This window comes from Vicugna pacos, chromosome 5 (genome assembly GCF_048564905.1).
Source record: "Vicugna pacos chromosome 5, VicPac4, whole genome shotgun sequence".
NCBI classification, from domain to species: Eukaryota; Metazoa; Chordata; class Mammalia; order Artiodactyla; family Camelidae; genus Vicugna; species Vicugna pacos.
The window spans coordinates 92,368,250-92,395,236 of NC_132991.1; the positions used below are offsets into that span (position 1 = coordinate 92,368,250).

Consider the following 26,987-nt stretch of genomic DNA (forward strand, 5'->3'; position numbering starts at 1 on the left):
GTCCTCTCCGGGCGGTGCCGGAGGCAGCGAAGGCCAAGTACAGCTGCCAGGCAGCGACTTCTGTAGCCAAGGGTCGGGTCAGGGCACAGCTGATGGTGGACATTGTGGGCACTGGGCGGAGGGGCCTGGACTCTGGGTGAGCTGTGAGACCTTTCTGTGTTCTTGCTATTACTATTACTTTCTGATTTTTCCTCCTTCCCTCTTCCCACCACTGGAGTGATCGGCTGCCTTTCCCACCCTGGGCAGCAGCTCCGACGGGAGGCGTGTGCTGCTGGCGTGGTTGGGCCCCGCCTGTGCACCGGCTGCCTGGGGTCGCCCTGCTCCTCTCCTGTCTGCATGTGGCTCTTCTTTTGATTTTATTAACGGGGAAACAGCCTGTAGCTTTACTTTGACCTGTGGCAGGTGTCTTTAGATGGCCGGGAGGGTAAAGGGCCTTCTGCTTTCTGAAGAGGGTTCTTTCTCCATAGAAAACCCGCCGCTGGGATGGGGTGGTCCCCAGCCTCCCCCAGCGGGCACTTTGTCATCGGGTCTCAGAGGATGACATCTGGTGTGCTTTAATTGTGTGGTACATTTTGGTTGATGTTTTAATTCTTGTAGCAAAGAGAGTGGACTCCCACAATTTAGATCATGGGAAAGATACAATTTAAATGAAGGAAGGATTTAAATACTCCGTGTTTTTCATTAGTGGATTCACAAGGCAAAAGTGGGTAACCAGTGGGGAGCCTGTAAGTCCATGAAAGTAATCCAAAGTAAAAGTTTTGTGCAGGCAAATACCCTTTTAATCGTGTGTGTGTGTAAGAGAGAGAGATGTCCATGTGCTTGAGTTCTAGGACCACCATGACAAATTACCAGCAACTGGGTGGCTTAAAACAACAGGAATGTGTTCTCACAGCCCTGGAGGCTGGAAGTCCGAGATCAAGGTGTGGACAGGCTGGCTCCCCCTGAGGAGCTGAGGGAGCATCCGAGCTGCTGACACCGACGGCCCTTGGCCTTCCTGGGCTGCAGACGCGTTGCTCCGGTCTCTGCCTCTCCTCCCTGTGTCTGTCTGTGTCCACATTTCCTTCATCTCATGAAGACACAGGTCTCTGGGTTGAGGACCACCCTACTCGAGGACGACCTCATTTTGATCACATCTGCAAAGACCCTGTTGGTAAACAAGGCCACATCTCAGGTGTCGGGGTGTCGGGGGCAGGGCCTTGCACACGGTTTACGGGAGAGAATTCAGCCCTCAGAAGCACGCATATCACACACATGCGGTGTTTGACGGCAGCTGCACTCGGGACTGAGGTTGCCCGTTAAGTCCTCGTGACCAGAAGAGCGAAGCTGCCCCAGGCCTTTCCGGCGACGCTCACTGCTGGGGTTGCAGACCTGAGTGAAGGTTAGTTTACACGTGACCTTCACAGCGCTGATGGGAGTTTCGCAGCTGCCATTCACCTTTGACAGAAAGAATCAGATACGAATGACTCCCTTGCCATTGGTGCCCCACTAACGGCTGCTAATCAGAAGAGTGAACGGGGGTTTGGGCACCCCGCCTTCCACCACAGACCCCGCACGTCTGCCACTGGTTTTCACTCTCCCTGAAAAAGAAAAAGAAAAAGGAAAGAATACCAGGCCGCCCAGGATTAAGTGGGAATCTGGTGGAAAACACGAGCCCCTGAGACACTTTCCCCTGGCAGGCGGGGAGGTGGTTGTGCCCCCAGGGAGTTCGGAGCTGCGGAGCTGAGGCGTTGCTCTGAGACCGTGTCCTGCAACGCGGCTCTGTGCTTCTCCTTGCCTCCCGCCGTGCGCCGTGCAGGAGGACCTGGGCCCGGAAAGGCTGGAGCCAGCAGCTGCGTTCGTGGTGGCAGTGGAGGGGCGGGGGCCGGCCCACCGGCTCTAAGGCGGACTGAACTGCCCAGCGGGTTGAGTAGTAGGTTTTAAGGCTGGTGGAAACAGACTGAAGAACGTCCAGGACCTTCCTTCCTGTGGTTATAAAGTGAAGTGCTCCTGGCTAATTGTTCCAGGAATTTCAGGCCACCAGATGGGGTAAAACATGCCAGGGTGACGTCATGCTGTCTGAGAGCCTCCTTTGCCTTGAGTCTGGAGTAAACCCTCATCCAGGTGTGAAACAGGAGGGGCCCAGGCAGCTGCAGGCCTTGCCCAGGTGTGACTTGGGAGCGACTGTCCTTCCTGGGTCCCCGTAAGCGGAATCCATCAGAGGTTCATTCCCCCAGGGAGTACATCTTCAGCTTCTCTGGACTCGGACTCCTCACCAGCTCACATTTCAGGGTAAAAAGCCCCAAGCCTGTGACAGCCCCGAATCTAGGCCGGCAGCCAGCAGGATCCTGGCTGGGAGCTGGGGGACGGGGCATGTGCCAATGTGAAGGCTGCGATGGCACCGCCTCTCATCTCCAGGGGAGCTGCCTTCATCTGGGCGGGGACCCAGAGCTCCGTCTTCGCTCTCCTGTCCTTCCCAGCGGGGACCACACATGTGCCACCACGGCTGCAACCCACCCAAGACCGGAAAACATGAACGGGTATCTAGGAATTCCAGCCCTGCACCATTCATTTCACAAATTAAAACAGACTCAGGTGAGGGGAAGGTATAGCTCAAGTGGTAAAGCACATGCTTAGCGTGCACGAGGTCCTGGGTTCAATCCCCAGTACCTCCTCCAAAAGTAAATAAATAAGTAAACCTAATTACCTACCCCTCCAGGAAAAAAAGACTAAAAATAAAAACAGACTCAGCCCCATGAGTTGGGGCAGAGAATTACAGGTGGACCTTCCTCTAGGAACTTACTGGAGCCGGGTGGGAAGCCAGTGTCCTTCCAAAGTGGGAAGCTCCATGGGAATTCCTTCTGTGTAAAGAAAGGAGTCTGAAGCCGAAAAGGGCGACAGAAGATGCCTGAGTGCTGCTAATTAGCCTTTGGAGAAAATGTTAGATACTGAGTAATTATAACTACTACATTGAGAAAGCTGCAGTGTGTAAAACAAAATGGTTGAAATGGTAAGGTACATAATGCAATAAGATAGGGAGTTAGGCCTTCCGGACATGGCAGGAAATCCCTGGTGTGTTTGTCTTGCGCCGGGCCGCAGCAGGGAAGCACCCGGCTGTGTTCCGCTTCTTCAGTCTTCCCGGAAGGAGCCTAGAGCCCGTCTCTCTCATGTATTTGGTTTATGTCAGATACACGGAGTTTGATAAAAACCTGGGGTATTTCATAGGAAAGATGAAACCGGTTCACATTCTGGGAGAAGAACCTATAAATGCGTAGCGTCTTTAATGATTCCAGGCTGAAACGGGGTGTGGAAGGGCTGGGTAGTTTCAGGGATGGGAGGAGTGGGGCCACCACGGCAGGAGGGAAGCGGGTGGTGGTCCGGGAGCTGGAGCACCTTGTCAGGAAGCTCCAGGGAGTCCTGGGCTGGAGGATCTCAGGGCCGGAGGGGCCGCCTCCCCACACCCTTGCCTGGACCCCATCCTGCCTGGACTTGAGTGTCCCCAGGGACAGGGATGCACTGCCTTCTAGAAGCTCTGAGCCTCTGTGTCAGGCCTGAACTTGCCTGTGGCCATTGAAACCTAGGGTCCCCAGCCTGTCTCAGCCACTCCTGTTCCTGTGACCTTGGGTCCTGAATTTCAGTGTGCTCTTCTCTGCTTCCCAGGTGTTGCAGGGACCAAATAAGAGCGTAAATGTGTGGAAGACGCCGCTTTAGTGCCTGGCGCAGAGCAAGGCCTCAGTGAAGGTCACCTTTTAAGTACAGGCCCCGCCCCTTTTCTCCCGCAGCTTCTGCCCCAGGCTGTGGGCCCCGCCTCCTCAGCGCTAAGCACAGGTATGGCTTCAGGACCTCAGGTCCATCAGAGCAAGATGGCCTTCTCTTCTGCTCAGTGCTCTTCCTTGGTTAAGCCCCGACCCGGCTGGGAGATGCCCAAGGGACTGTCTCCTCGTCCATGCGGTTATGCTGACAGTTTTAAGTAAATCCCAGGTCATGGCAGTGGAGACATGCCTGGGCCCTAATCGTGTCATTTGGAAACTAGAGAAAAAAACACAGTTGAAAGTGGGCTGACCACCCTGAGCCCGCCCCTCGGTGATTCGTGTTGGGGCTGAGTTCTGTGAAGTCTTTCCCACATGCAGGGCGGGGATGGGGGTGGGCGGGCTGTGTGGACCGCGGTGCAGTGTCCGGAGCTTCTCTGGGTGGACGTGGGCTTAGCACAGGTGACCGCTGTGAGGCCCGAGTCAGCTGCATCTTTGCCGTCTCCTTCCCCGTGTTAACAGTCTGTGCCCACCGAAGCTGACCGGCCCTGGACTTCCCACTGTGCCCTGCCCGTTCCTGGCTGCCGCTGTCACACGCTGGCCGTGTCCCAGTGGTCACTTCCTCCAGCTGTAGGGGCCTGGTGGCCGACGGTCCCCATGAGCTGGACGTTACTCTGCTAGTCCTGCCGCTTCCCCGGGGTCTCTGCCTGGAGTCCTCTCCCAGCAGACATGTCTGTCGTCAGGCCCGTGAAAGCGTTCTTGGGAGCATGTGGATCTGAATTAATTTTTTTAAAATGGGTGTTTACTTGGTTTCTTAGAAACCAGCCACGTGGTAAACACCAGACTTATTTTCTGGGACACATGAAATGCATTTAAACTGTCAGCTCCAGAAACCCTCTGCAAATCAAATAAACTTAAAACTTCTGTCAGCTACCACTGCTCAACAGATGTTAGGGTTATTTCTGAACACGTTCGTGGGTGCCGTTTAATGTTCCAATGGGGGGAAATATCTGTAAACGCTAGTAAAACTTGAGCAGTATTGAAATCTAGCTGTTTAAATTTTTCAGCACAATTTTACCGTGTTACTTGCAATCAAGTAATTATAAGGACATGATGATATTTTTAGTGAGGATTATCTGAAGTTTTAAAACTGGGTTAATAGATAAAGCAGCAGTTGGCTCAGCCACCTTCTCTAATTACTTCACCTCCTAGCCCAGTCCCTAACCACAGAAGTGCCACTGATCCTGGTGACTGTCTTCGTCTGTGTGACAGTCTGCGATCTTGGTCCCCCACACGTGTAAGCCATGTTGAAGATCGGGTGATCACTGTCCAAAATACTGAAGGACATAAAACTTCTTACTAGGAACTTCAGAGAAATAATGAGAAAGCAGCATGTCCTGCTCTGAGCAAGAAAAGGAAAGCTGTAAAATGAGGGTAAGGAGGTTACGTCTCTGGCACTGACAAAACTGGCAGGACGAAGTGTGTTTATGAATTGGTGGTTTGGACCTCAGAACGCGTCATCTGTATTGTTATAATTGGTTCAACAAGAAACCGAGGGCCTGCTGAGGGCTGGGCGCCGTGCCTGCGGCCCGGGTGCGCGTTCCAGAGGAGAAGAGGCTCGTGGGGGGAGAACTAGCTCAGGGAGGTGACGCACTCCTGGTCCGCGGGGACGCCGAGGGTGCTGGCTTCTGCCGGGAGGAGGCCCTGGGTTCCCAGCACAGCCTCCGGACAGCACACTGCAGGCTGTGCACACAGCGGAAGCTTTCCTGAGATGCCTCCTGACTTCAAAAGATTTTACCAAATCCTTTCTTAAAAAAGAAAAGGGAGACTGGAGTCTAGAAACTTACAATTTCACCTCTGAATTTGTAAGTTACTCTTTCTAGAGAAATTTTAACTCTGAAGATTTTTTTTTTTAAGGGCATGAGTTTATTGCAAATGAGAAAGTGGCCCCTGGAGCCGGCAGTGCTGGACCGCCATCCAGCGTTTCCCCTTTGGTCCGTGGCTGCATCTGCCTGTGTCACTGGGCCCTGACTCTGCCATCTTGCTGGCAGCCAGCTCTGGTGCCAGGGGACTGCATGGCAGCTGGCCAGTCCCCACTTGTCCAGCTGCCTGCTCTGATCTGGGAGCCACAGGGTCCATGTTCACTGCCTTGGTGTAGACGCTTTTGTTTGCAAGGTGCAGGTGACCAACTTAACTGAGCTTCAGTGGAAAAGGGAGGATTTATCAACTCCCATAACTGGAGCAGCTCAGCGGGTGGATCCACAGCTTGACGAAGACCCTCACCTACTGCCCCACCTGCGCTGATGAGGAACCTGCCTCTCGCGTTTCTTGGGTCTCCCCGGCTGGTGGCAAGCAGTTCCAGGTGTCCTCACGACCACGTGACCTACAGCACTCACACCTGGTGGGGAGGGAGAATTGGCTGTTTTTCTCAAGAGCGCCAACAAGACTCAGAGACAGCTCTGACTGGCATTGCTTGAGTCACATACTCTTTCTAAGTTCTAACGCATGGGGGGCTTTGTAATGCGGACCCCGTCCCTAATTAACAGACCTGTTATTCAGTTTGCACCCTGAGAGCAGGGTGCCCGGGAGACAGAAGTGCCTTGGACTGTTTGAACTCACCTCACTGCCTCTTCCAGAAACTCCCTCTGATTTTTATAGTCCCGCTTAGCCTGTGGACCTGGGGCTTCTGCAGCCATTTTTCCCTTCTTGAGCTTCAGGGGCAGAAAAGTTAGTCTTTGGACTGTCATGCGTTGTTTGAATCTTAAGTGGCTTTGTGAGCTGAGACTTTTTTTGCATCCCCCTCCTTACTGTTATTTTTACTTTGCACCTGCCCCGGGGGTGGGGAGAGATCAGATGCTCACAGCCAGTCCTTAGCTGGGTCTGGGTGCTCATCAGGGTCAAGGGATTCTGTGGAAGGATGTGCAGAGAGGAAGAAGGACTGGCCTGGGGGGGGGCAGACAGGAGAAGGGGGGCTTGTGCAGTGGAGAGAGGAGGCCTGGGAGAGGCGGTGGGGGTGGGCGGCACCCTCAGTGCACGGCTGTGGGTCAGGCGGGGAGGCTTAGGTACCAGGAGGGGCCTAGGATGGCTGTGAGAGTGTGGAGCCCTTGTCCCAGTCGCTGCTGGTGGGAGACAGGATCGCTGCGGGAAGAAAATGTCACATCATGTAAGGTGATCCTGCTGGATGCTCATGTGAATTGTGGGTGCAAATTTCCATTCGGGGTCCTGGCAACTCTCGGGCCCAGGACGTGGAGAAAAGGGGGTAAAAGTTACAACACCAGCAGCAGAACGGGCCACATGCCAAAAAGAATCACGTCTGGAGGCTCTTCTGAGCATGTCCCGGGCTCTCCCTGCAGGGCGTGGCTTCCTGCAGGAGTGGGGGCCCCCGGCCTGAGGGAGGGGTATCGGGGAACCAGGCGTACGATCGGGGTGGTGGGGATCGGGGCGTACTGCGTGTGCACTGCCTGAGTGCCCGCCCCGCACAGCTGCCGGTTACCTACAGAAGGCGACAGTTCCATGTGCTTGAAATGGTTTGAATAAATTCTTTGATGGTTGACCCAGGTCGGCAGTGGGAACCAGATTCAACTCATGGCGTAGTCTTCCATCCGTCCGAGGTGGCTTCCTGGATGTGCTGTGTTGGGAAGGATTCTGAGGCAGGATCCAGGATCAGGAAGAACGCTGCGTGGGTGGGTGGCCACGCCTGTCCTGCGTCCGGGAGCGGCTCCTGTTCTGCCACGTGGCCTGAGGGGCCTCCTGGGTGGCCAGCCTGTTGCCCCTTTCTGAGCTCCATTTCTTACTGTTCCTGCTTATTTTACAAAACAGCAACGCCACAAACAAAAGAAGGAAAGAGCATTGCTCTTGGAGGGCCACTGGATTGTGCCAAATGTGAGGAGTGTGTGTGGAGAGGGGGCCTTGGTGACAAAGCGGGCCCCAGTGTGTCCTCACCTCCGTGCCTGCAACAGAGGGGAGGGTGTTAGGTTGTGTCACTTACACACAGCGTGGCTGCGTGATCTGCAGGTGGACCCGGCTGGCAGCGTGTGCATCTTCCACTGCGGCCTGGGGACGGTGAGGGGCCCTTGTGTGTGTGAGGGTTCTGCAGGGAGTCCAGGGGGCTGGACCCTGGGGCTCCTGGCGGTCATTACACAAGCCCTGGCTTTGGGGAGGGACACAGGAGGGCAGATGGGAGGGGTCCTCAGATGACCTCTGGATGTTGGAATCAACACATCATGGTGGGAGGGAGCTGTGGAGACCCGCTCACCAGTGGACCCTCTGCTGCCCCATCAGGAGAGGTGGCAGCTTATAGTCCTGAGAAGCACTGGCTGTAGGATGTGCCTCGGTCTGCATTCCAGCTTGGGCAGGAACCTGGCAGTGCACCAGGAGCAGGTGCAAACCAAGAGCGTTCCAAGATGCGGGCGCTTCCTGAGCTGCCTGAGAGGGAGCAACACACACAGACACACACCACATAGACACACAGATACACAAAGACACACCACGGCAGTCCTGGCTCCTGCTTTGCTCCACGTCTTGGTGGTGTCCGGCTCAGAGGATGCCGACCTCAGAGACCAAAGCCCCTCTGGGGTGGGATCTGTGACCTGGAGACTTAGTACCGGCTGGGCTCCTCCCGTAAAGTACGCGCACTGTTCCCGCAGGAAGTGGGGTCCTCCCCTCCCTCTCCCCCCGCCGCCCCTGCCGTCTGAAATGGCAGGTGCCAGTCCAAACAGTAAGTGCTCGTGTCCCCAGGAGAAGTATTGTAAGGTGAGACCCCCCCCCATAGCAGTCACCTCCCGCCTGCGCTGTTACCCCACGAGCTGAGGAGTGTGGCATTTCTGAAGGTTTGTAAAAATAAGTGAAAACAAACCCCCCACAGAAACAGGGGAGGCTGCTACCCACAGGGCCTAGAGTGGGTCCTGGCTGGTGGCCCTTCACCGGGACAGTTCATGGCCCCCGCTCCGCAGTATGTAAACACATCAGGTTTTAAATGCAGAGGATTTCTGGGTTTCTCCATATGATCCAGTCTGACAACAGCCACCCTGTTTGAGTTGCTTGGAACAAACATCTGATTTATATTCAGAGAAACGTGTGTGAACAGACAGTACCTTGACATGTTTTATTCTAGAATTGTTTATTCAAAAATAGCGTACAAGACAGTGTTTTTTTTAATAAAGTTATTTTCACACGGGAAACACTAGGTTAGAACAATAAAATCTGAGGGACCAAGGGACCATTTGCCCACATGTTGGCAGCTGAAAAACCGCCCCCAAACAGTTGGCTTCTGTTGGGTGCTGGCCGACACCCCGCCACGCTCCTTTCTAAGGCTCCTGCCCGTGGACACGTCTCAGGCCACGGGCGGTGGGATTTGGCAGCAAAGCCGCCTTTAAATACACCAGGCGAGCAGCTGGGCTCTTTCTCCTGAATCTGTAATCCTTTTTGTGATTTATCCTTTTTTATGCTTAAAATAAATGTGCAGAATATTAAAAAATAAAACAAACAAATAACCGTAAGTACATTTCCCCCCAAGGAAACAAATGTGCTTGACTAAATATATTTGGTCCACCACCAGACTATTTCAGAGACGGTCGGACTGGAACGTTCCCGTACAGCCCCAGCAGCGGGCGTTGGAACGTGCCCAGCAAACAGCTGACTTCTTCGGTCTCACAGGCACACCTCATTTTATGCGATTCTCAGATACTGCTTTTTTTTTTTTAAACAAATTGAAGGTTTGTGGCAACCTTACGTCGCGCAAGTTTGTCGGCCGCATTTATTTTCCAGCAGCATTTGTTCCCCTCGTGTCTCTCTGTCACATTTTACAATATTTTGGACTCTACCAGCAAAGAGACTGTGACTTGCTGAAGGCTCAAATGGTGTTAGCATGTTTTAGCAGTATGTTTGTTTTTCTTTTTTACAGTTGTTTTAAAATTAAGGTATATACATTGTTTTTGTAGACATACTCTTGCACACTTAATAGACTACAGCGTAGTGCAAACGTAACTTTTATAGGCACTGGGAAGCCAAAAAACTCCTGCGACTCAACTCTGCTGCCACGTTCGCCTCATCGCTGTGGCCTGGAACTGAACCGGCGTCTCCGGCGCGTGCCTGTGTGTTAGATCTCACATGGAGGAGCTCGTTGTTTTACGGCTATTATCTCCTTCAGAGAGCTGATTCACACCCAGGCCCCCCGGCCCACCCGCTCAGTGGGTTCCCCTGGGGCTCAGAGTGGGGGTGAGGGTTGTGGCACAGACCACGCCTGCTCATGGGGCCCTAGTCCCCCCCGCCCCGCACCCCGCCAGCCCTCCTTGTCAGTTCCCTCCTCCTCCCCCTCCTGCCCTTGACAACAAGCTCCCTCAGGGCAGGGATTCTGCCTCAGTCTGCTCTGTTCCCAGCACAGCTCTGTGCTGAGCCTGTAGTTTGCTGAGTACTTGCTGGGTGGTGGTTCCAAAGACCAAGAACTTGTTGCCTTGGTGCAAGGAGCTATGAGAAACAGGGGATGGCCAGCACATGGGAAGGCTCCTGCCAAGTATTAATAAAAATCAAACTGTGTCGTCGGCTGAGTGTAAATCAGTGGAGGCCCCTTTGTTAGTCTGGCTCTTGTTGACGTGGAAGTCCAGTCTCAGATTGGAAACACACCACGCACTTGGACAAATGTTGACACTGTTCCTGGGGACGGACTTAGAAAATCTTCTGTCTGGGGCACTTGGAGCAGCACCGTCCAAGACTTGCTGTCTCATGAGCTGCTTTGACTTGGGAAGAAGAAATATTACCCTGAATCTTCCGGAATGTGTGGAATTGTGACAAAGTATTAGGGAAAGCCCTATTTTTTTTTTTAAAGGAATAGGAGTGTAAGACACATGTTTCCTTCTCCGATTCCTGCAGTCTCAGCTCTCACTGAATGTCGTTTTGAAACTTCCCCTCAGTGTGCAGCTTTCCACTTGGAAATCACAAAGTCGTCAGTGTCACATACCAATTCTTAGTGGGTTTTAAAGACAAGGCAGGTGTTTAAGAAGCCTGACAGCTGACTTGGATCAGCTTGTGCTCCCCTGGCTGCAGCCACAGAAGGCAGGTGCTGTGGTTTCTTGAGGTTTCCCAGAAGGAAACTGAGCCATCAGGCTACTGGAGCTGCTCAGGGTCACTCAGCTCAGAGGGTGACCCTCAGGGGGCGGCTTGGAGCTTGTTCTTCTGCAGTGCATGCACCCCATCTCCCCACCCCCCACCCCCTGCCATCACACATGCACCGCCGTCCTGAAGGGGCCACAGCCCACTCGACGTCTCAGCAGCCAGATTCAGGGGCCTCCACGGGACCTCTAGTCACCAAGTCTGCTGAGTGGTACTCTTCTGTTAAATAGACGCAGAAGTGCTGGGCCGCGCCGGCCACTGCAGGGTGCCTGTCCCCTTGGAACAGCTGCTGAGTTACTGGGAAGGCGCTGAGTCCGGTGGAGAGCAGTGTGTGAACTTGGCGGAGGTGGGGAGGCAAGGTGGTGGGGGGGTTGGTTCCTAGTTCCAAAAACAGTCTTGCGGGGAAGTCCGAGTGTGTGGAGCCAGGGCAGCCTGAGTGGGCCTGGGCTCCAAGCCCAGGGGCCGGCTGAGTCCCGGAGGAGGGAGCAGGCTCCAGGCCCCGGCCCCAGCACCACACCTGGGACGCAAGCTGAGGACGGCGTGACCCAGGCTTCTCTCTCCCTCTGTGCACCGCGGAGCCCGCGTGCACCTCCCCAGGGAGAAGGATGCTGTGGGCTCCGGACTTGCCTGCCTTCTGGGGTTGCTGATACTGTGGAGCGTGCTTGCCTCTTCATCTGAGGCTCTGTGGCTGTGGTGATGGAGAATGTTTTGTAGGGATAATGCTGTTTTACAGCGATCTTAGTGTTTTTTGAGGGGAAAAGCTAATAAAACTTGCAGTGAAAGTTTGTCCCTGGACGTTGTCTATCGGAGGCTGGTCCAGGTCCACCAGCCTACGCTTGTACCGGGTTTCCGTGTTTGAGTCTCAAGAAGATAGTGTCTGGAGGAGAGAGCGTTGAATGGATTTCATGTGTTGAGCTGCTAATTTACATTTTGCTCAGAGTTCTTGGAAGTGAAGATGTAAGGAAATTGAATTTAACTCTTGGGCAACAAACCACTTCCCCAAACATGAGTTTCCCAGTTTCTTTCTGAGCAGCAGTACTGCTTTTACAAAATGTTTTCCGTAGGTCTCTGGTGCAGCACGACGTCCCATTAATAAAACCTGTACAAGTTGTGGTTTGTAGATTTCTGACTCATTACTTATCAGAGACGACAATGAAGCTTCTTTACATGACACAAAATAGGGCGTTTGAGTCTCCTGTTTCAGGTTTTCATCCAGTTAATGTTTGGTTCTATTTGATGTCAGGTAAACCTGAGCTACACAAGTAAGGGACACTTAAATGTGTGTTGTGTATCTCCGCCTTATGGGCCATTTCTTGTTCTTTTCCACTACATAATCCAGAAGTGCTGAAGTAGAAATAGTGGGACTCTTGAAATTCCAATCTGAATCAGTAAAAGCAACCACTCTCATTCCATGCAAGTTTTCAGGGAGGAGCCCCCATGTGACGAATGCTTATTACACTGGCCATTTCCAGATCCTTGGAGGGGCGCTCCTCAGAGTGCACCTTCACCCGGCTCTGTGATCAGAACCCCCGCCTTGGCTGGCCTGGCCGCTTCTCACCAGGGCCTCGGTGTGCCCTGTCTTTCAAGTGATGTTGAGAGTCTCTGTCACTCCTGGAGCATCTCGTGTGCTCTTCGACCTGCAGGTCACGCCTGCCTGCGTTTCAGGAAAATTCCTTTGTATTTTATCTCCAAATAGTCTTTGGGTTCTTTTGCTGGGGACTTGTTGTCAGAGATGCCATTTATCCTTTTGTTCCTTTCGTTTGTTTTCCTATCAGTTAATTTCCGCCTTTTTCATCTCATCGACTGAGTTTATTTCAGGCCATTCCTCTGTGTCGGAAATTCAGCTATGAGCAATGTTTTTTCTGTCCCTGCCTTTTTCACATTTTATCCACTCATTCCAAAATGTTGTTTTGGTCCTCCGTCCTAGAGGTTTCCATTTCCTACTGTTTCAGATTCTCACTCCCGGAGTGTGTGCCTTTTTGATGCCTCCTTGTAAGCTGCGTTAGGGAAGGGAGCAATCGGAAGGCATTGCCTTCCGCTTTTTGAGTTCGATTTTCTTCCCCATTGGCTTTTTGGGTTTTGCAGGCTTCCTTCCAGTGCCCACCCCCACCCCTTGTTCGCTTCCTGCCCCGTCTTTGCATGATGTCCTTACCACTTCTCCAGCGTTCTCTTGCCGTCCTCTGAGACTGGCGCTGTCTTGACTGCAGTCAAGGGCAGAGATACAGGCACTGCTCAGGCTGTTCACCTGGCTGGAGGTCCGAGTGGCCACCCCGCATCCCAGCTCGGGTGTTGGGCGTGGGGAGTCCCCCTCCTCCACCGTCCGGTTTCCTGTAGTGGGAGGAAGGGTGGAGGAGACATCCCTGGACCAGAGGGACAGCCCACCCTGCGCAGGCTCCCATTGCCCAGACCTCAGCCACACACCTGACCACCTGCAGGGAGGCACTCAGGTGCAGGAGGCTGAAGCTGGCTGTTACTTTACCCGAGGTCACAGTATAAAAGGATGCCCTTTGTCCTCCGAGGAAACTGCCTCCAGACCAAGGTGATCTACGGTCAGAGACAGGGCTCTGTTCTCCACTGGAGTTTGCAGGTTGTCCTGCCCGGATTCCCTGCACCTGTGGAGGGTGGGAGGGTGTGTGTATAATGCTACTCCCCGCGGGGGTCCCCCCCTCCCACAGTCTGGGTACGCAGGCACTTTCTTTGCCCCCTTGGTGGCTGCTCATCGGGGACCTCCTAACTGTCATCCTTGTCCAGAGACGGGACAGGGCAGCTGTGCGGCTTCTTCCACGTGTGTCCTCCCCCCAAGGGGCGAGGAGCCCCTCTTCCCGAGTCTGGCACTGTGCTTTTTGTTTTTCCTTCCAGTGATTTCGAGGGTGGTTACTGAGGCTTTGCTTCTCTTGGTGGCTGGGGAATTTTCTTTCTGGTTTTTACTACCCGCTCCCCCCCCATTTTATTAGAAATGAAAGAAAGGAGTGGGAAGGGTCTAGTTCAGTGGTAGAGCATATGCTTAGCATGCACGAGGTCCTGGGTTCAGTCCCCAGCATCTCCATTAAACAAACAAATACACTTAATTACCCTCCCCCCCAAAAAACCAAATTAAAAAAAAGAAATGGAAGACAAGAAATTCAGTTATTGCAAAGTTCAAATCATCTCTCTTACCCTGGAGTTTTGACTTCTTTCCTGATCTGCCTTCTTTGTTTTGCTCAGGTCTGGGTTCAGCGAAGTCATCAGAGATCCTGGCCTGTGTTCATCCCCACTTCACCTCAAGTTATAGCCCCGAGTTTACCTGGGAGGTTACTTGGCCGTCATCACGCATTAATTAGATCCTTACTGCTGGTACATTTTTATAGGAGTCCCTCCCCCACCTTTATTTAAACAATGTAAGCTTTTTAAAAGCCTGGCAGAGGAAATGAAGTCTGATGTGGTTAAATTTTGTAAATGAATAAGTTACCAATAAAACTTTTTTCCCCTAGTGTAACAATAACATGATCCAAAACTCCTTTTAAATGTCACGATATGAAACGTCTCCAAAACCTCAGTAATGAGTTACAGACTTCAGTATTTTTATCAAAGTTAAAAGAGCAAAATTAATTTTAAGAAATTTCTGGCACGTTCATGGTGAAATTTTTTTATATTCTCCCAGGGAGAACTAAAAAGACTCGACTTAGTCCTCTTCGGTGGATTCCTCTCATCCTGCTGGTCCTGAATAATTAGGGAACAGCAACATTTGCAGATAGTCTTTCTATTTTAATATGGGGCTAAGTAAGAAGAAAATTTTAGGCAAGCGTTAAAAATGTTTTCACAGATGAGAATCTCTAAACCGTGCCTGCAGGGGACGCAGCACCTGAGCTGCGGCTTTGTGATGGTGGCAGGACGCGAGGTCTACTGGTTCCTCGGGGTGGGGACCACAGCCACCTGACTGCTCTGATCAGATGCTACAATAATGCCCTCTTCTTAGGGAGAAGGGAAATAGTGTGGTTCACAAATGTAGCTTGAAATTCAAGAATGATATCCATCCTTTTCTTATGCTTAGAAAAATTAAGATGAAAATCAACAGGGAAAAAGTGAACAAAGCGATAGGTCTGTTTCTTCTTAGTTCCCTAAGGCAGGGATGGTGTTCGGAGCTGAGGACGGCTCCTCCTTTCTGGAGCTGTGGGTGGAGTAGGGAAAAGACAGCCCCTCCCCCGACCCATGGTGCTCGGTGTCGTCCCAGAAAACTACACGAAAGCTTCCAGGCTCGTCTGTGGACAGTGTGTGCAGTGTCTGTGATGGTTTCTGTGTGAGCAGAAATGCACACAGAAGGGAGGAGAGGCCAGGATCAGTCAGCGCGTCTGCCGCCTGCTGGCTTGGGAGTGGGGGTTAATGCAGGGTCTGAAAATGCCCCAGTACCCGTGGGTGTTGATCATGGTATTTGCATCACAAGATGCTGTGAGGAATAATGGAGAAGATGGGGGAAGGAAAGTGCTTTCTGTAAACTGTGAAGTATTATAAGAGTCGCTGTTACTGCCATCGCTTTCTGTTGCTTGGAGGGCTGTTAATGATATGTTAATAGCTTTCAGTCCAATTAGCCAAAAAGACAGAAACAGAAATGTTAGACATCTGTTGCAGTGCTTACTCCCAACAAAACTTTTTTTGGGGGGAATAGGAAAATTCAGTTTTCTACCCCCCCCCACCTTAAATCAGAAATGCCAGCACAGGTGGGAGGGGCACAGCTTTCTGGGTGGAGACAGCCCTTGCACTGAGCAGGGCTCCACTGCAGATCCAGCCGACCTAGCTGGAGTTTGCATAGTCTAGGGAACCCAGTTGTTTCCTCTGCTCCAGCTTCCCAGGTTTGAAACCGATTCCCGTAGCACAAGACCAGGACTCAGGAGAGTAACCTTGAAACCGTGAGAGTAGTTAGTTGCCAGTGGATTGTGAGGGACACCTTTCAGTCTTTCTTCGGGCTATTTTAGAACAACGACAACACAAACACCACTGTTCTTTCCTTCCTGCTGTGCTGTTGTTCACAGCACACCCGCGTCAGCACCCCTGCCCTCGGTAGGTGAATTCAGGTCCATCTTTTACCTAATTTTGGAAGAAATTAAGACCTTGACTCGCTTAATAAGCCTAGCTCAGGGCAAACGGAGCTAACTGCGGCAGTTTTCTGGGAACTCAGAAAACTAGCCTTTGGGTGACCCAGAGATTTGATAAACTACCCTTGAGGTTGTGTTCAGACAAGACGCGTGTCCCCTCTTTGCTCCCACAAGGTGAGAGCACTCGTTCTCCCGTCCAGTGGCGAGCCCAGGGATGAGCCTGCTTCTGCTCACCTGTCTCTCCCCATTTGCTGTTTACCTCTGGTGACCTCTTGGCGCCCTCGGAAGGCACAGACTCACCTGCGGGACGGGCCTCCACCTTCCCTTCTCGTGGAGACGTCATCATGGGCACAGAGCCCTGCTGCCCCCGGGGACTCAGGGGACAGGCAGCTGTGCGTGGGGCCCCTGCTCACCTGTACACAGGTGGTCTGGGCCAGCTGCCTGTCGGTGGCTCCCAGTATAGGGGTCAGGTCTGGGGACACTTTGCTAAGATTAAGATTATCCCTGAGGTCATTTAATGTTACGTAATAGTATTTGGCAGCCAAAGGAGGTTGCCGGTCGTTCGTGTAGTGTGGGCTGTGGGCCGGGCTGCGCATTGAGCGCTAGGAATACAGTTGGGTGAACTAGACCTACAGGGCAAACACAACCTGGCGCCTGTATCCGAGGGTTCTGTGTCCACAGATTCAACCAACCACAGAGTGAAAACACTCAGGAAAAAAAAAATGTAGGGAGTTTCTGAAAGCGAAACTTGAATTTGTCTCCTGCTGGGAACTATTTATGTAGCATTTCTGTTGTCTTTACAGCTACTTACACGGCATTCACACCGTATTAGATAGTGTAAGTGACCTGGAGAGGATTTAAAGTACTCAGGAGGGTGTGCGTGGGTTATATGAAAATACTACACCTTTTTATTTAAGGGATTTTGGTGTCCTTGTGGGTCCTGGAACCAGTCCCCTGTGGATACTGTAATTGGAAACTGGATTATAAAAGAGGCGTTTAAAAATCTATATTAAAAATGAAATTGGATGTAGAGTTTGGTGGTGTCCCCTACAGTTTCAGTAGGAAAAGGTCTAGCGGCCGGGAGGGGATGGTGGGTTTGAATTTGAAATAACGAGAGTGGTGGCCCTTGATGAATGGAGACCAGCTTGGTGCTACCCACACCTTCATCCTAAAGCTCTCCCGCTTTGCGTCTCTAAGGTGAACTGGGGAAAATGAATTCTGAAGGCTTCTGCCTGCTGGGCCGTGTCTCTCCAGTGCCCAGCCCAGCGGTCTCGTTCCCGGTGAGCCTGCTGGCCCTCAGGATCCGGAGTTTCTCTTTTCTGTGGAACTTTTATCAATCATATCCTTTCTTTCTCACAGTCTGGGTGCTTAAACACCTGGCTGAATTTTATCTAATTATTAAACCTTGGGGTTCATGGCAGATGCATTTGGGTGTGTAACTTTTGTTTCCGGATGTGTGTATAATACCAGAAAAATCACCCAAGTCCATTGCAAGTGTCTAATATTTGCAATTATAAAATACTGGGAAGGCAAACTAATTACAGGCTAAACCCCTAATTACACTTAGGGGTGAAATGTAAAGCAGTTTTAGAGTTGGAAGGGGCCTTACGGACGGAGGAGAGAATCACCCCTGCTTTTAGAGCTGATGAAAATTAGGCCCGCAGGCCTTTGCTTGAGGTTATGAAGCAGAGAGTATATGAAGAGCAGAGAGAGTTCTGTGCAAACCTTCCTTAACTTTAATATTGTGATTCAACCATCTGGACACATAACTTGCAAATGTGGCCCTATGAAAACATTAAAGAAAGTGAACAAAAGAACAGATATGAGGAGGGAGGGTATATAGCTCAGTGGTAGAGAGGGGGCTTAGCATGCACGAGGTCCTGGGTTCAATCCCCTCCATTAAAATGAATGAATGAAATTTGTCCAAGTGCTTACCCTGTAAGACACGCGAGGGCACAGAGATGTGGGAGAGGAACAGAGCCACCAGCAGGGTCATTCCGGGAGAGCTGGGTGGTGATGCCCACCGGATTCCTGCTCCCCAGAGAGATGGGGGAGGTGGCTGGAGGCCCCTGACAGCGGAGGGGTGCTGGTCTCCAAAGAGACCATCGGACTAGTGAGGAGTTGGACGTGTGTGAGACCGGCGTGCCCGGGGCAGCTGCGGAGCCTCATGGAGGTCAGCCCTGAGTTAATCAGGCAAGGGCTGGTCTCGTGCATCCTTAGATGCTGGGAGACAGGTGTGTTTAGGGGACCTGCCCGGGGTGCGGGGACCCTAAACCATCCTCCTACAGCCGGAAGCGGCAGGTGCGGAGCCTGGGCCTCAGCCGGTCTGGATCCCGCGTGCGAGTGCTGTGTCATCCCCCATCAGACGTGGGTCCAGCTGACCCTGCTGCAAGGACCCCGTCCTCTTTTTTCGGTGTCGGCAGTGAGGGGGATCCAAATGAGAGCTTGTCTGTTTTAACGTTGGGAAGTTTTCTTCGGCTTTTCGTTTGCTGTGTAAGCAAGAGCGTCTTGTCTGTTACGCCGGGAGCAGGGCGGGCGTGGAGGGGTGTGTGCACGTGTGCGCATGCGCGCGCGCTCAGGGAGGTTAGTTCCGAGCCGACCCACCCCCGGGCCTCGACACTTCTTAGGGGTGGGGGTGGGGGGAGTGGAGACTCTGGTTTCGGCTTCTCAGGCGCCTGCATAGCTCAAAGCCCAGACTCTGGGAAGGTCGGCCCCCATGGTTGGGGAGCCACTGTGGCTGAGAACCAAATGTGACTCCGGGTGGCAGGGGGCTGAGGCACGGCCAGTGGGGCGAGTAGGGGAGCCCCCCAGCGAGGTTCTCCAAGGTCCAGTTATTCGGTGTTGGATGGTATTTCTAGAAGGTCTCCGTACCAAGGAGCAGGCGTGAGAGCAGGTACTGATGGCTTCCTCTCTGGAAACCACGAATTCGAAAGCCCGGTGAGGGTTACCTGGGGTGCACTCAGAGCCCAGAATGTCCAAAGGTGGTGTGTCTCCAGAGAGGCAGGGAGCCCAGAAGTGGAAGTGTTTCCCCTGTCCAGGAGAGGCCCGGCAGTCTGGTCTGGGCGCTTAGGGGAGATGCGCGGGGCAGCCGTGTGCCCCTCCCCACCTGGGATGGGTCTGGGGTCAGCCCCTGCCGCCTTCATGTGGCCATCCCCCTCCCCCGACTTTGCGTCGGGGCCCCGAGGTTTCTTGCTAACCCAACGTGGTCTCTAACGCCTCTCCGTCCGCCAGCTGCACTGCTCTGTCTCCACTGTGTGGAGATGCCATCCAGTAGTTTCTGTCTAACCCGTGTGTGGTAGCTGAGCATCCTTCCCTTACCTGTGAACTGTGAATCCGGAAACACCGTCCCCATGATGTTCTATGTTTTCCTTCCAAGAACTGGGTTTCTCTTGAGGAGAATACAGATTCTCAGTACTCCAATTGATCCATATGGTGTAGACCTGTTCAACCCGAAAAATTCATTGCGGTTCTGTGAACCCGACCAGAGAATGACAGTTTCAGCGTTCTCTGTTTCTGAACTCCGTATCAGCGTGTTCCCCGTGAGAGAGAACTCCTGAATTGACATGCAAAGCCTACGTTAAAATTCCACCCTTGTCAGCCGGGAGTGATCCTGGCGTTCCTTGGAGGCTAACTCGAAATGAACACGGGTTCTTAAAGATGAATACTTAACTCTGAGTTCAGTAGTTCTTTTAAAACCCAGTGGTTGGCCTGAGACAGATCCGAAGCCCACTCCTAAATCCTCAGGGTGGCCTCCAGGGCCACGGCCTAGGGTGTATTTTTCCACAAGCGAAGCCCACGTCTGTTTGCCCTCCTCACGCTCCGTCTTCCTTGTGTAACAGGATTTTTTGTGTGTGTGGCAGGTGGCAGATTCAAGAAAGAGATTGTTGTTGATGGACAAAGCTATCTGCTGCTGATTAGAGATGAAGGGGGCCCCCCAGAGGCACAGGTAAGTACTGCAAGCACACCGGTGGCCAGCCTCCACCTGCCCTTTCTCCTGAGGATTCTGGCTCCACAGTCAGGTGCGCACGAGAGCAGGTGAGGGGGAGGGTGTAGCTCAGTGGTAGAGCGTGTGCTTAGCGTGCACGAGGTCCTGGGTTCGATCCCTGGTACCTCCATGAAAGAAAGAAGGAAGGAAAGGAAATTAATCCCTCCCCACCTCACCAAAAAAAACAAAAAAGAACAACAACAACAACAAAAAAACAAAAACGAAAGGAAAGGTGAGGGGGAGAGGCTCCACGATAATGTTTTCTACGGCTGAGTGTTTTCTCATCTCCAAGAGACTGATTCTGTTGTTCCTTCAGACAGAATCCTAGAGGGAAGTTGGGACTGTGTGGCTGATTCTCACTTTGTGGTTTTAAGAAGGAAGGAAGAGCAGAATCTGCACTGATTTGTCGACTCAGTTGAATTGACATCTGGAAGTTTCTGTAGTCTTTTTGTGTGTGTGTGTGTGTGTCCTTTTTCCTGTAAGTGTTTGCTCTCGAGAGTAGAACGATCATGTAGAAAGTTGGATGGAATTTTTGGAATCTTCCTGGCCCAAGTCATTTTGCACTGAAAACCAGGATACGGCATGGTGTGATTTCTTTGAAAGTTCCTTGGAAAATGGGTGTAGTGGAGGCAAAAGAAAAAAAAAAACAGTGTGAATGTAGAAAACCACTTTTTTTGGTTTACTTAATCTCCGGTTTATTACTTTACTTACATGATAATTCACCAGCTAAACACTTTAAAGGAACCAAGGGCTAGTGATAGTCAGGACCATCCCTGCAAATTTAATATTAAAAATGTCCCTGGCACTTCTTTCTTGAACTTGCCTTTTTGTGGAAGTGTGACGCGGGATTAGCCAGTATCTTAAGTGACAGATGCTGCATGCGGGGGTTGCTGAGGGTCTAGAATTCCACCCACTGGAAGACTCTGCAGCTTTACAGAACGATGTTGCAGATTGACCGTGTTCCATTGAGTCTAAAATGCCCCTGATTATGAGCTATACCAATATTGAGAAGAAAAATGCTGTGAAACCATGAAAAAAAGCAGTCTGTCAGGTACATTCTGATGGCAAAGATGTTAAAGCGTGGAGAAGATTTTTTTAGCATTACTGAGACAGCATAATTGATGATACTAAGGGAACACTGAAGGCACGTTAAACGTGAAAAAAAAGTAGGTTACAAAGCTGTGTGAGCTCATGTCTGGTGCATGTCTGTTCCTTTACAACTGAGCAGGACGGGGTGTGATGCCTGATGCTGTGCTGGAAGGCTCGTGATGGTGCCTAATGCTGAATAAATCTTCCTCAGTCCTCCGTGGTAGGGGGGGTGTCGGTCTTGCTCTCACACGGCTCTTTACTGCAGGGTCCCTTAGAGACAGCTGGTCACTAGGAGAATGAAGTGGGTGAAATGTGGGCGTCAGCAGGGGTGATTTTCTGGTTTTCCAGCGCATAAAGGTTTGGAGTGCCAGGGGCCATTTCAGACCTCAGGAGCCCGCTGTGGCTCTGACATAAAGAACCTCAGAAGACAGATGAGAGACCTCCAGATGCACACGTCGGGGCCGGTTTAGTGGCCTCAGGAGCGCCGTTGTCTGGGGATGCTGTCCGGGTATGGACACTGATGGGCAGGGATGTGCAGAGATATGGGGCGTCCCGAGTCCAGCCGTGAGCGGTGAGAAGGCTGCCCCGGGCCAGAGTTGAACTGTGATGAGACTGGTCTCTGAAGGAGCCCCTGGTCCACCGGAGGGGGGAGCTCCAGCCCGAGGAGTTAGGGGCCCACAGCACTGCCCTGCCCTGAAGGTTTCATCAGCTGTAGTTGCTATTAGGGTGACCTTTTCAATGAAAGTATTTTTGGGGGGTGCCCTTAGGACAAAGCCCAGGCCCAGTGTTTCCCCAGAAGGTAACAGACGAAATCCCAGACTTTCTTCTCCAGCGCGTTTCCCTCTGAGAAACATCTTTGCTCCAACGTCCCTGAAATGTATCTTTTACTAAGTAGCTTCAGATGCTTAGGATGTGTGATGTCACTTGATACAGTAATATTTTCCTTCCTTTTCATCCCTGTGATTAATTAAAGACTTGCTTTTAAGGAAAAAAAAAGATTAAGGCCTGCGACCAGCAGTGGGACTCATCCTATGAGCTTCTTATGCCTGAAAAACATACATACTGTGAATCAGTGACACTGGGTGGACACCCACCCCCAGGACCCCCGTGTGGGTCCGCCCATTTAATCCTGGAGGTGACCCCAGGGGACGATGGCCTTCAAGGACACTGACTCCCTGAGATCTCATGACGACTGGGCACAGGCTGAGGTGGTCAATCCACCACCCCCGGGGGAGAGTTAGGGCCCCCAGGAGGTCTCTGTCTTGGCCTGACCATGAGCTTCCCTGAGGACCGGTCTGCTGTTCTAGCACGTACAGAAGCGTCCTGTAGCCTGGAAGGTTACCCTGCTTCAAGGAAAGATGTCTACGCTGGGGGGATTTCAAGATGGAGCCTTTCAAAACCAGGCGGAGCATACTGGAACGTTCCAGGGACGGGGGGAGCTATTTTCAAGTCACCATTCTGGGCACCTGTAGGCACAACCTTCCTTTCCATTATTACAGATCATTTCACGTCCCCAGAGATAACTGACCGGCTTTGAGAAGGACGTCGCAGGACTCTGTGGCTCCTTGTGTCGTATTAGGGTAGTGGAAAACGCTGCCAGTTAACTGGTTTTCGGTTTGCCACTGGGGGGTACTTAGGGGGTGCCCACGGCCACCAGGCACTGTGAGCAGTCAGGACACACCCTTCAGAGGGTGGGACCTGGTTAGTGTTTCCTCCATGTGGAGGGTCAGACAGTGTCCGCCTCTGTCTTGGGAGATGAGGTCTGGTCCCTGGACCACAAGCGTTTGTAAGGTGCTCCTAGACTTGAGGAAGCCGACTTTCCCCTGCTTCTTAGAGAAGAAAGGAAAACACAGCCCAGGACAGAGGAGCAGGAAGGAGATGCTTGGGAGGCACCCGTCAGCCCCAGGATCACTGGTCCCTCAGTTTTCTCTCTCATTGCATTTCATGTTTATCATTTGAACTTCAGGTTTATTTAAATTTGGTCACTAAAATTTTCACATCACTGAATACACTTTTCATTTATCTGTGGAAGTCAGAGCTTAACCTGCAAAAAAAATTACATTTTTTTAAATTAAAAAAGAATTCAAAATATATTGTTTTCTAATATAAAATTGGTATCCGAGCTCATGCTCTGACCGGCAGAACACATGTGGGAGCCACAGCTTCTCTTAGAGAAGGCACATGGGATTGGGGTTTTTTTATTTTCATTTTCATTCACGTCCTTTACCAAAGAGAAGGGCCCCTGGTGCCAGACTGTTTCACGGCACCACTTGTGCGGCTCTGGGAAGGCTCTGCTGTTGACCAAGGAGTTGGCCCGGGAGGCGGAGGATTTCTGAGCGGTGGGTGCCCAGAGGAGGAGCCCCTCTCCAGCGTCCAGCAGGGCTTCCTGGGGGGCCTCGGGGAGTTTCGTGTGAAGCAGGAAAGCCGCAGGGTCACCCTCCGAGCCTGTCTCCGGGTCGGCTCTGGTGTGAGCGGAGTTTGCCTTCTGTTGACGGAGGGGGTGCAGCGGGTGGACATTCCCCTGGGAGGAACGTCTGGCTTTACTCTGGAGACAGCGTGGCCTGGGTAGGAAGGGGATGGAGGGGCCCGTTCCAGGCATGCTCTTCTCGGGCTGAGAAGGGTGTTAGTGGCGCCCTAGCAACGCGTTACAGCGGATGCGGGCAGCGGGCGTGGCCGGGCGGGGGCGGGGGCGGCCGGCCTCCCTCCGGTGCTCGCGGGGCTGACCCGGTGCTTCTCACTCGAGTCCTTCTGCTCACCCGCCCTTCTCTTCTCCGCAGTTTGCCATGTGGGTGGACGCCGTTATATTCGTCTTCAGCCTGGAGGATGAAATAAGTTTCCAGACCGTGTACCACTACTACAGCCGGATGGCCAACTACCGGAACACGAGCGAGGTGCCCCTGGTGCTGGTGGGGACCCAGGGTGAGTGGCCTCCGCGGCAGGCCGTGCTGACGGGGCTTTAGCAGTTGAACAGGAAGGGAATTCTCGGTGTGGTCGGAGTGGAGGAGTTTGGAAACGGTTCAGAGAAGAAATCCTTTCCTGCTGAAGGCTCACTTTTTACAGGGAGAATCCATTAAACTGAAATTATCACATTTCCTGATGTGAAATCACTTTGGGACTTCAAAACAAACCACCCCCACCCCGCCCCCGCCAAGTGCTTCAGGAAAAAATGGAATCTTTTCTGTATTAGGCTATCTTAATTCTCCCTGTTATAAAACAATGCATAAGCAGCCTAAAAAGTTATTTACTTGAACTTTTGCACCTTTGAAATAATGCTGATTTCCGATACACTGCACAGTTTTGTTTTATTCGGCTGTTTCTTAATGTCTTAGGATTTGTATCTCGGCTTTGATCTAGCCGATCCCTCAGAGGGCACAGAATCTTACCGCAGGGGTAGTACATCTTGTGTCTTTTTTTCTAGGTCACAAATTTGGTCTCTTAGTAAAGTGACATCACTCACAGTGCCCTCGGTCTTGACCATAGACTCACTGATACACTGGTATCTACTGTTGAGGACTTAAATCAAAGGGTCATGCAGAATGTTTTTAAAACTCAGATGAAGGTTAACTGTAAAACCGCTTTGTCGGAAGTGTGGGTAACTTGAAAAATAATCATGACGAGAAACCCTGGATTATCCCTTCACGTTTTGGTTCAGGTTCTGTTTTTGCTGATACCTTTAGAGTCAGTGCGTCGGGTCTGCCCTCGCATGCCCCGGTGTGAGGCTTTTTCAGAGAAGACGTTAGCTGTGTTGAACAGGTGGGAACAGGTAGCTGTACGCATGGCACCAGGTCTGATGTACTAACCGAGAGCTCAGGCTGGGTAATTCGCTGTCATGGCAGGTGTCTGCACGGGTAAGCTGGACGCGTGGAGTGGCTGTGTGTGTTGGGAAAAAAAAGTGTGGAATAAACTAAAGACATCTTCTCAGTGTGCTCGATGTAAAATAGATTTTCATGGATGTTGCTTCATCCCACCTCCCCCGACCCCCGCCTTTTTTTTTTTTTGAAAGCATGTGTGTCATGGCCGGTGGTCTCAGAAGAGGAGCCAAGAGCAAGAGTTAGATTTAGACTTAACAGCGGGTATGATTTTTATTGCCCATGGCGCCCTCTAGTGGCCACCAGGAAACAAGGGTGCACCGGCCAAAAGTCCTCGGTCCTGCTTCAGTGTGCAGAATTGGCGTATTTGAGTGGGCCTCCCCCAGAATTCTTAATAAATAATCATTTATAGTGGGCAGCTCGTCTAAAGAAGATCTTGCTTAAAACTGCCTTAAACAGAGGCAGTTATTTCCGGTAAGTGCCTCTCCCCGCTGGCCTGCCGGGGCCGTTTCTGAGCAAAAGCAGAGCTCCTTCCCAGCTGCCTGGCTTCAGGGGGTTTGTGCTCAGGGCTCAGAGTGGCTTTTTGCTGCAGACTCACGGTGATAAAGACCAGGTAAGTTTTCAGTCCAGGCCGGGAAGCTGCTTTGATCAGTTTGTTATCTTTCTTACACGCCGGTGTCTTTGGTGGTAGGGAGTGGCTGTCGGAGGCTCCGGCAGACCCAGCATTACTATTTCTCACGCTCACTGGTGAGACCCATTCATACTTAAGCAAACCACACCGTAAAGGAACAGGACAGGAATGTTCTCCGTTAGGGACAGTCCTCACCCGAGAGGTCCTCACGGTCATTAGCCAGACCTCTAATCCCCAGAGCACCCTAGAACTAGCCCCCATGGCAAGAAGGTGGATAGGTGTGGGCTTCTGGAAGGTTCTGTTAACTGCTTTCTGTGAAGCCTGTCTGTTCTGCTTCTGCCCGGGCTGTGTGGGACACCGGAACAGCAGCAGAAGGACCTCAGATTTCCCTCCCGGATGGCTGGGGTCGGTGACCTCGAGGTCGGAGGCTATGGGATGGAGAAGATGAAGAAGAATCACGTTCATTCCTCAAGGATGGGGGTGGGGCCCCTCCCACAGGCAGGAGGGCCAGTTCTCCCCGGGTCCAGGCCGGGAGCCGTGGGAGTGTTCGTAAGGGGACCAGGTGATGCTGTGGTGTTCGTCAGACAGGTTCTGTCGTAAAGGCTTGCAGATCAGATTGATCTGAGGGAGAAGCACGAGCCTTAAAAAGATGCGAGATCGAAAGTAGGATGAAAAATGAGACTAGAACAGCGCTGACGTGTAGGGGCCGTTTGTGAGAAGTGAGGGTGTGTCTAGGAAGCTGAGTTGGGATAGACATGGAGCAGGCGTCCCACCAAGGATGTGGGGGAGGTGTTGGGGGTCAGGTCAGGATAAATTTTGAGCTGGATTCATGCTCTGTGGCCTTTTTTTCCAGTTTACACCAAAGCATTGGAAAATTACAGGTTTCTAACTTTTCTACTATTTTCTTAAAAGATGTTTACACTTAAAAAAAAAACTTCTTCGGGGGGAGGGTATGACTCAGTGGTAGAGCGTGTGCTCAGCATGCACGAGGTCCTGGGTTCAGTCCCCCAGTACTTCCATTTAAAAATTTTTTTAAATAAATAATTTTTTTTAAAAAACAGAAAAAATTCTTCTTTTCCTTAAGTGTTGTGAAATCCAAGTCAGATTTACCAAGACAAGAAGACAGGACAAGGTGGTGTTTGAAGAAGTCCCTCTAACAGGGCCTTCCGGGGGATGTGCTGGGGTTTCTGTTGAGGTGGCCCAGGTCACTGTCAGGGAAAGGATCCTGAATCAGAGTTGGCTTCCCTGTGAATAAGTGACAGCTATCAGTCAAACCTATTCCAGGGGGCTGAAAATAGGGAAAAGAGAAGGGGGGGGAATCAATAAATTATTCCCCCAAGACGTCACTTTTGCTTAATACTTCAAAAAGCTGAGTGCCTGACACGCTTCCTGTGCAACAGCAGACACGTAGAAGGTTGCCACTATCTTGCCAGCCGTACGCTGCTGTTCCCGTGGGTGGGTTTTTGTTTAAAGAGCCGACGAGTGTTTCCTGTCTCTCCGGAGCCTTCGCGCCCTGGGAAACAATTCTGAGTCAGGAACAGCCCCTGAAAAGTGTGTGTCATCCCTCAGTAG

The 26,987-nt window shown here is 51.9% G+C and overlaps 1 protein-coding gene across 6 annotated transcripts in view; it reads left to right on the forward strand.

The window, feature by feature from the left end:
* Window positions 1–26,987, forward strand: part of AGAP1 (ArfGAP with GTPase domain, ankyrin repeat and PH domain 1) — a 510,942-nt gene that overhangs the window by 178,768 nt on the left and 305,187 nt on the right. For all 6 annotated transcript variants that reach the window (XM_072961887.1, XM_072961884.1, XM_072961886.1 and 3 more), the window contains exons 4-5: window positions 19,762–19,847; window positions 23,753–23,894. In XM_072961887.1, coding sequence (XP_072817988.1) covers window positions 19,762–19,847; window positions 23,753–23,894 — 228 coding nt within the window. The remainder of the gene's footprint in view (window positions 1–19,761; window positions 19,848–23,752; window positions 23,895–26,987) is intronic.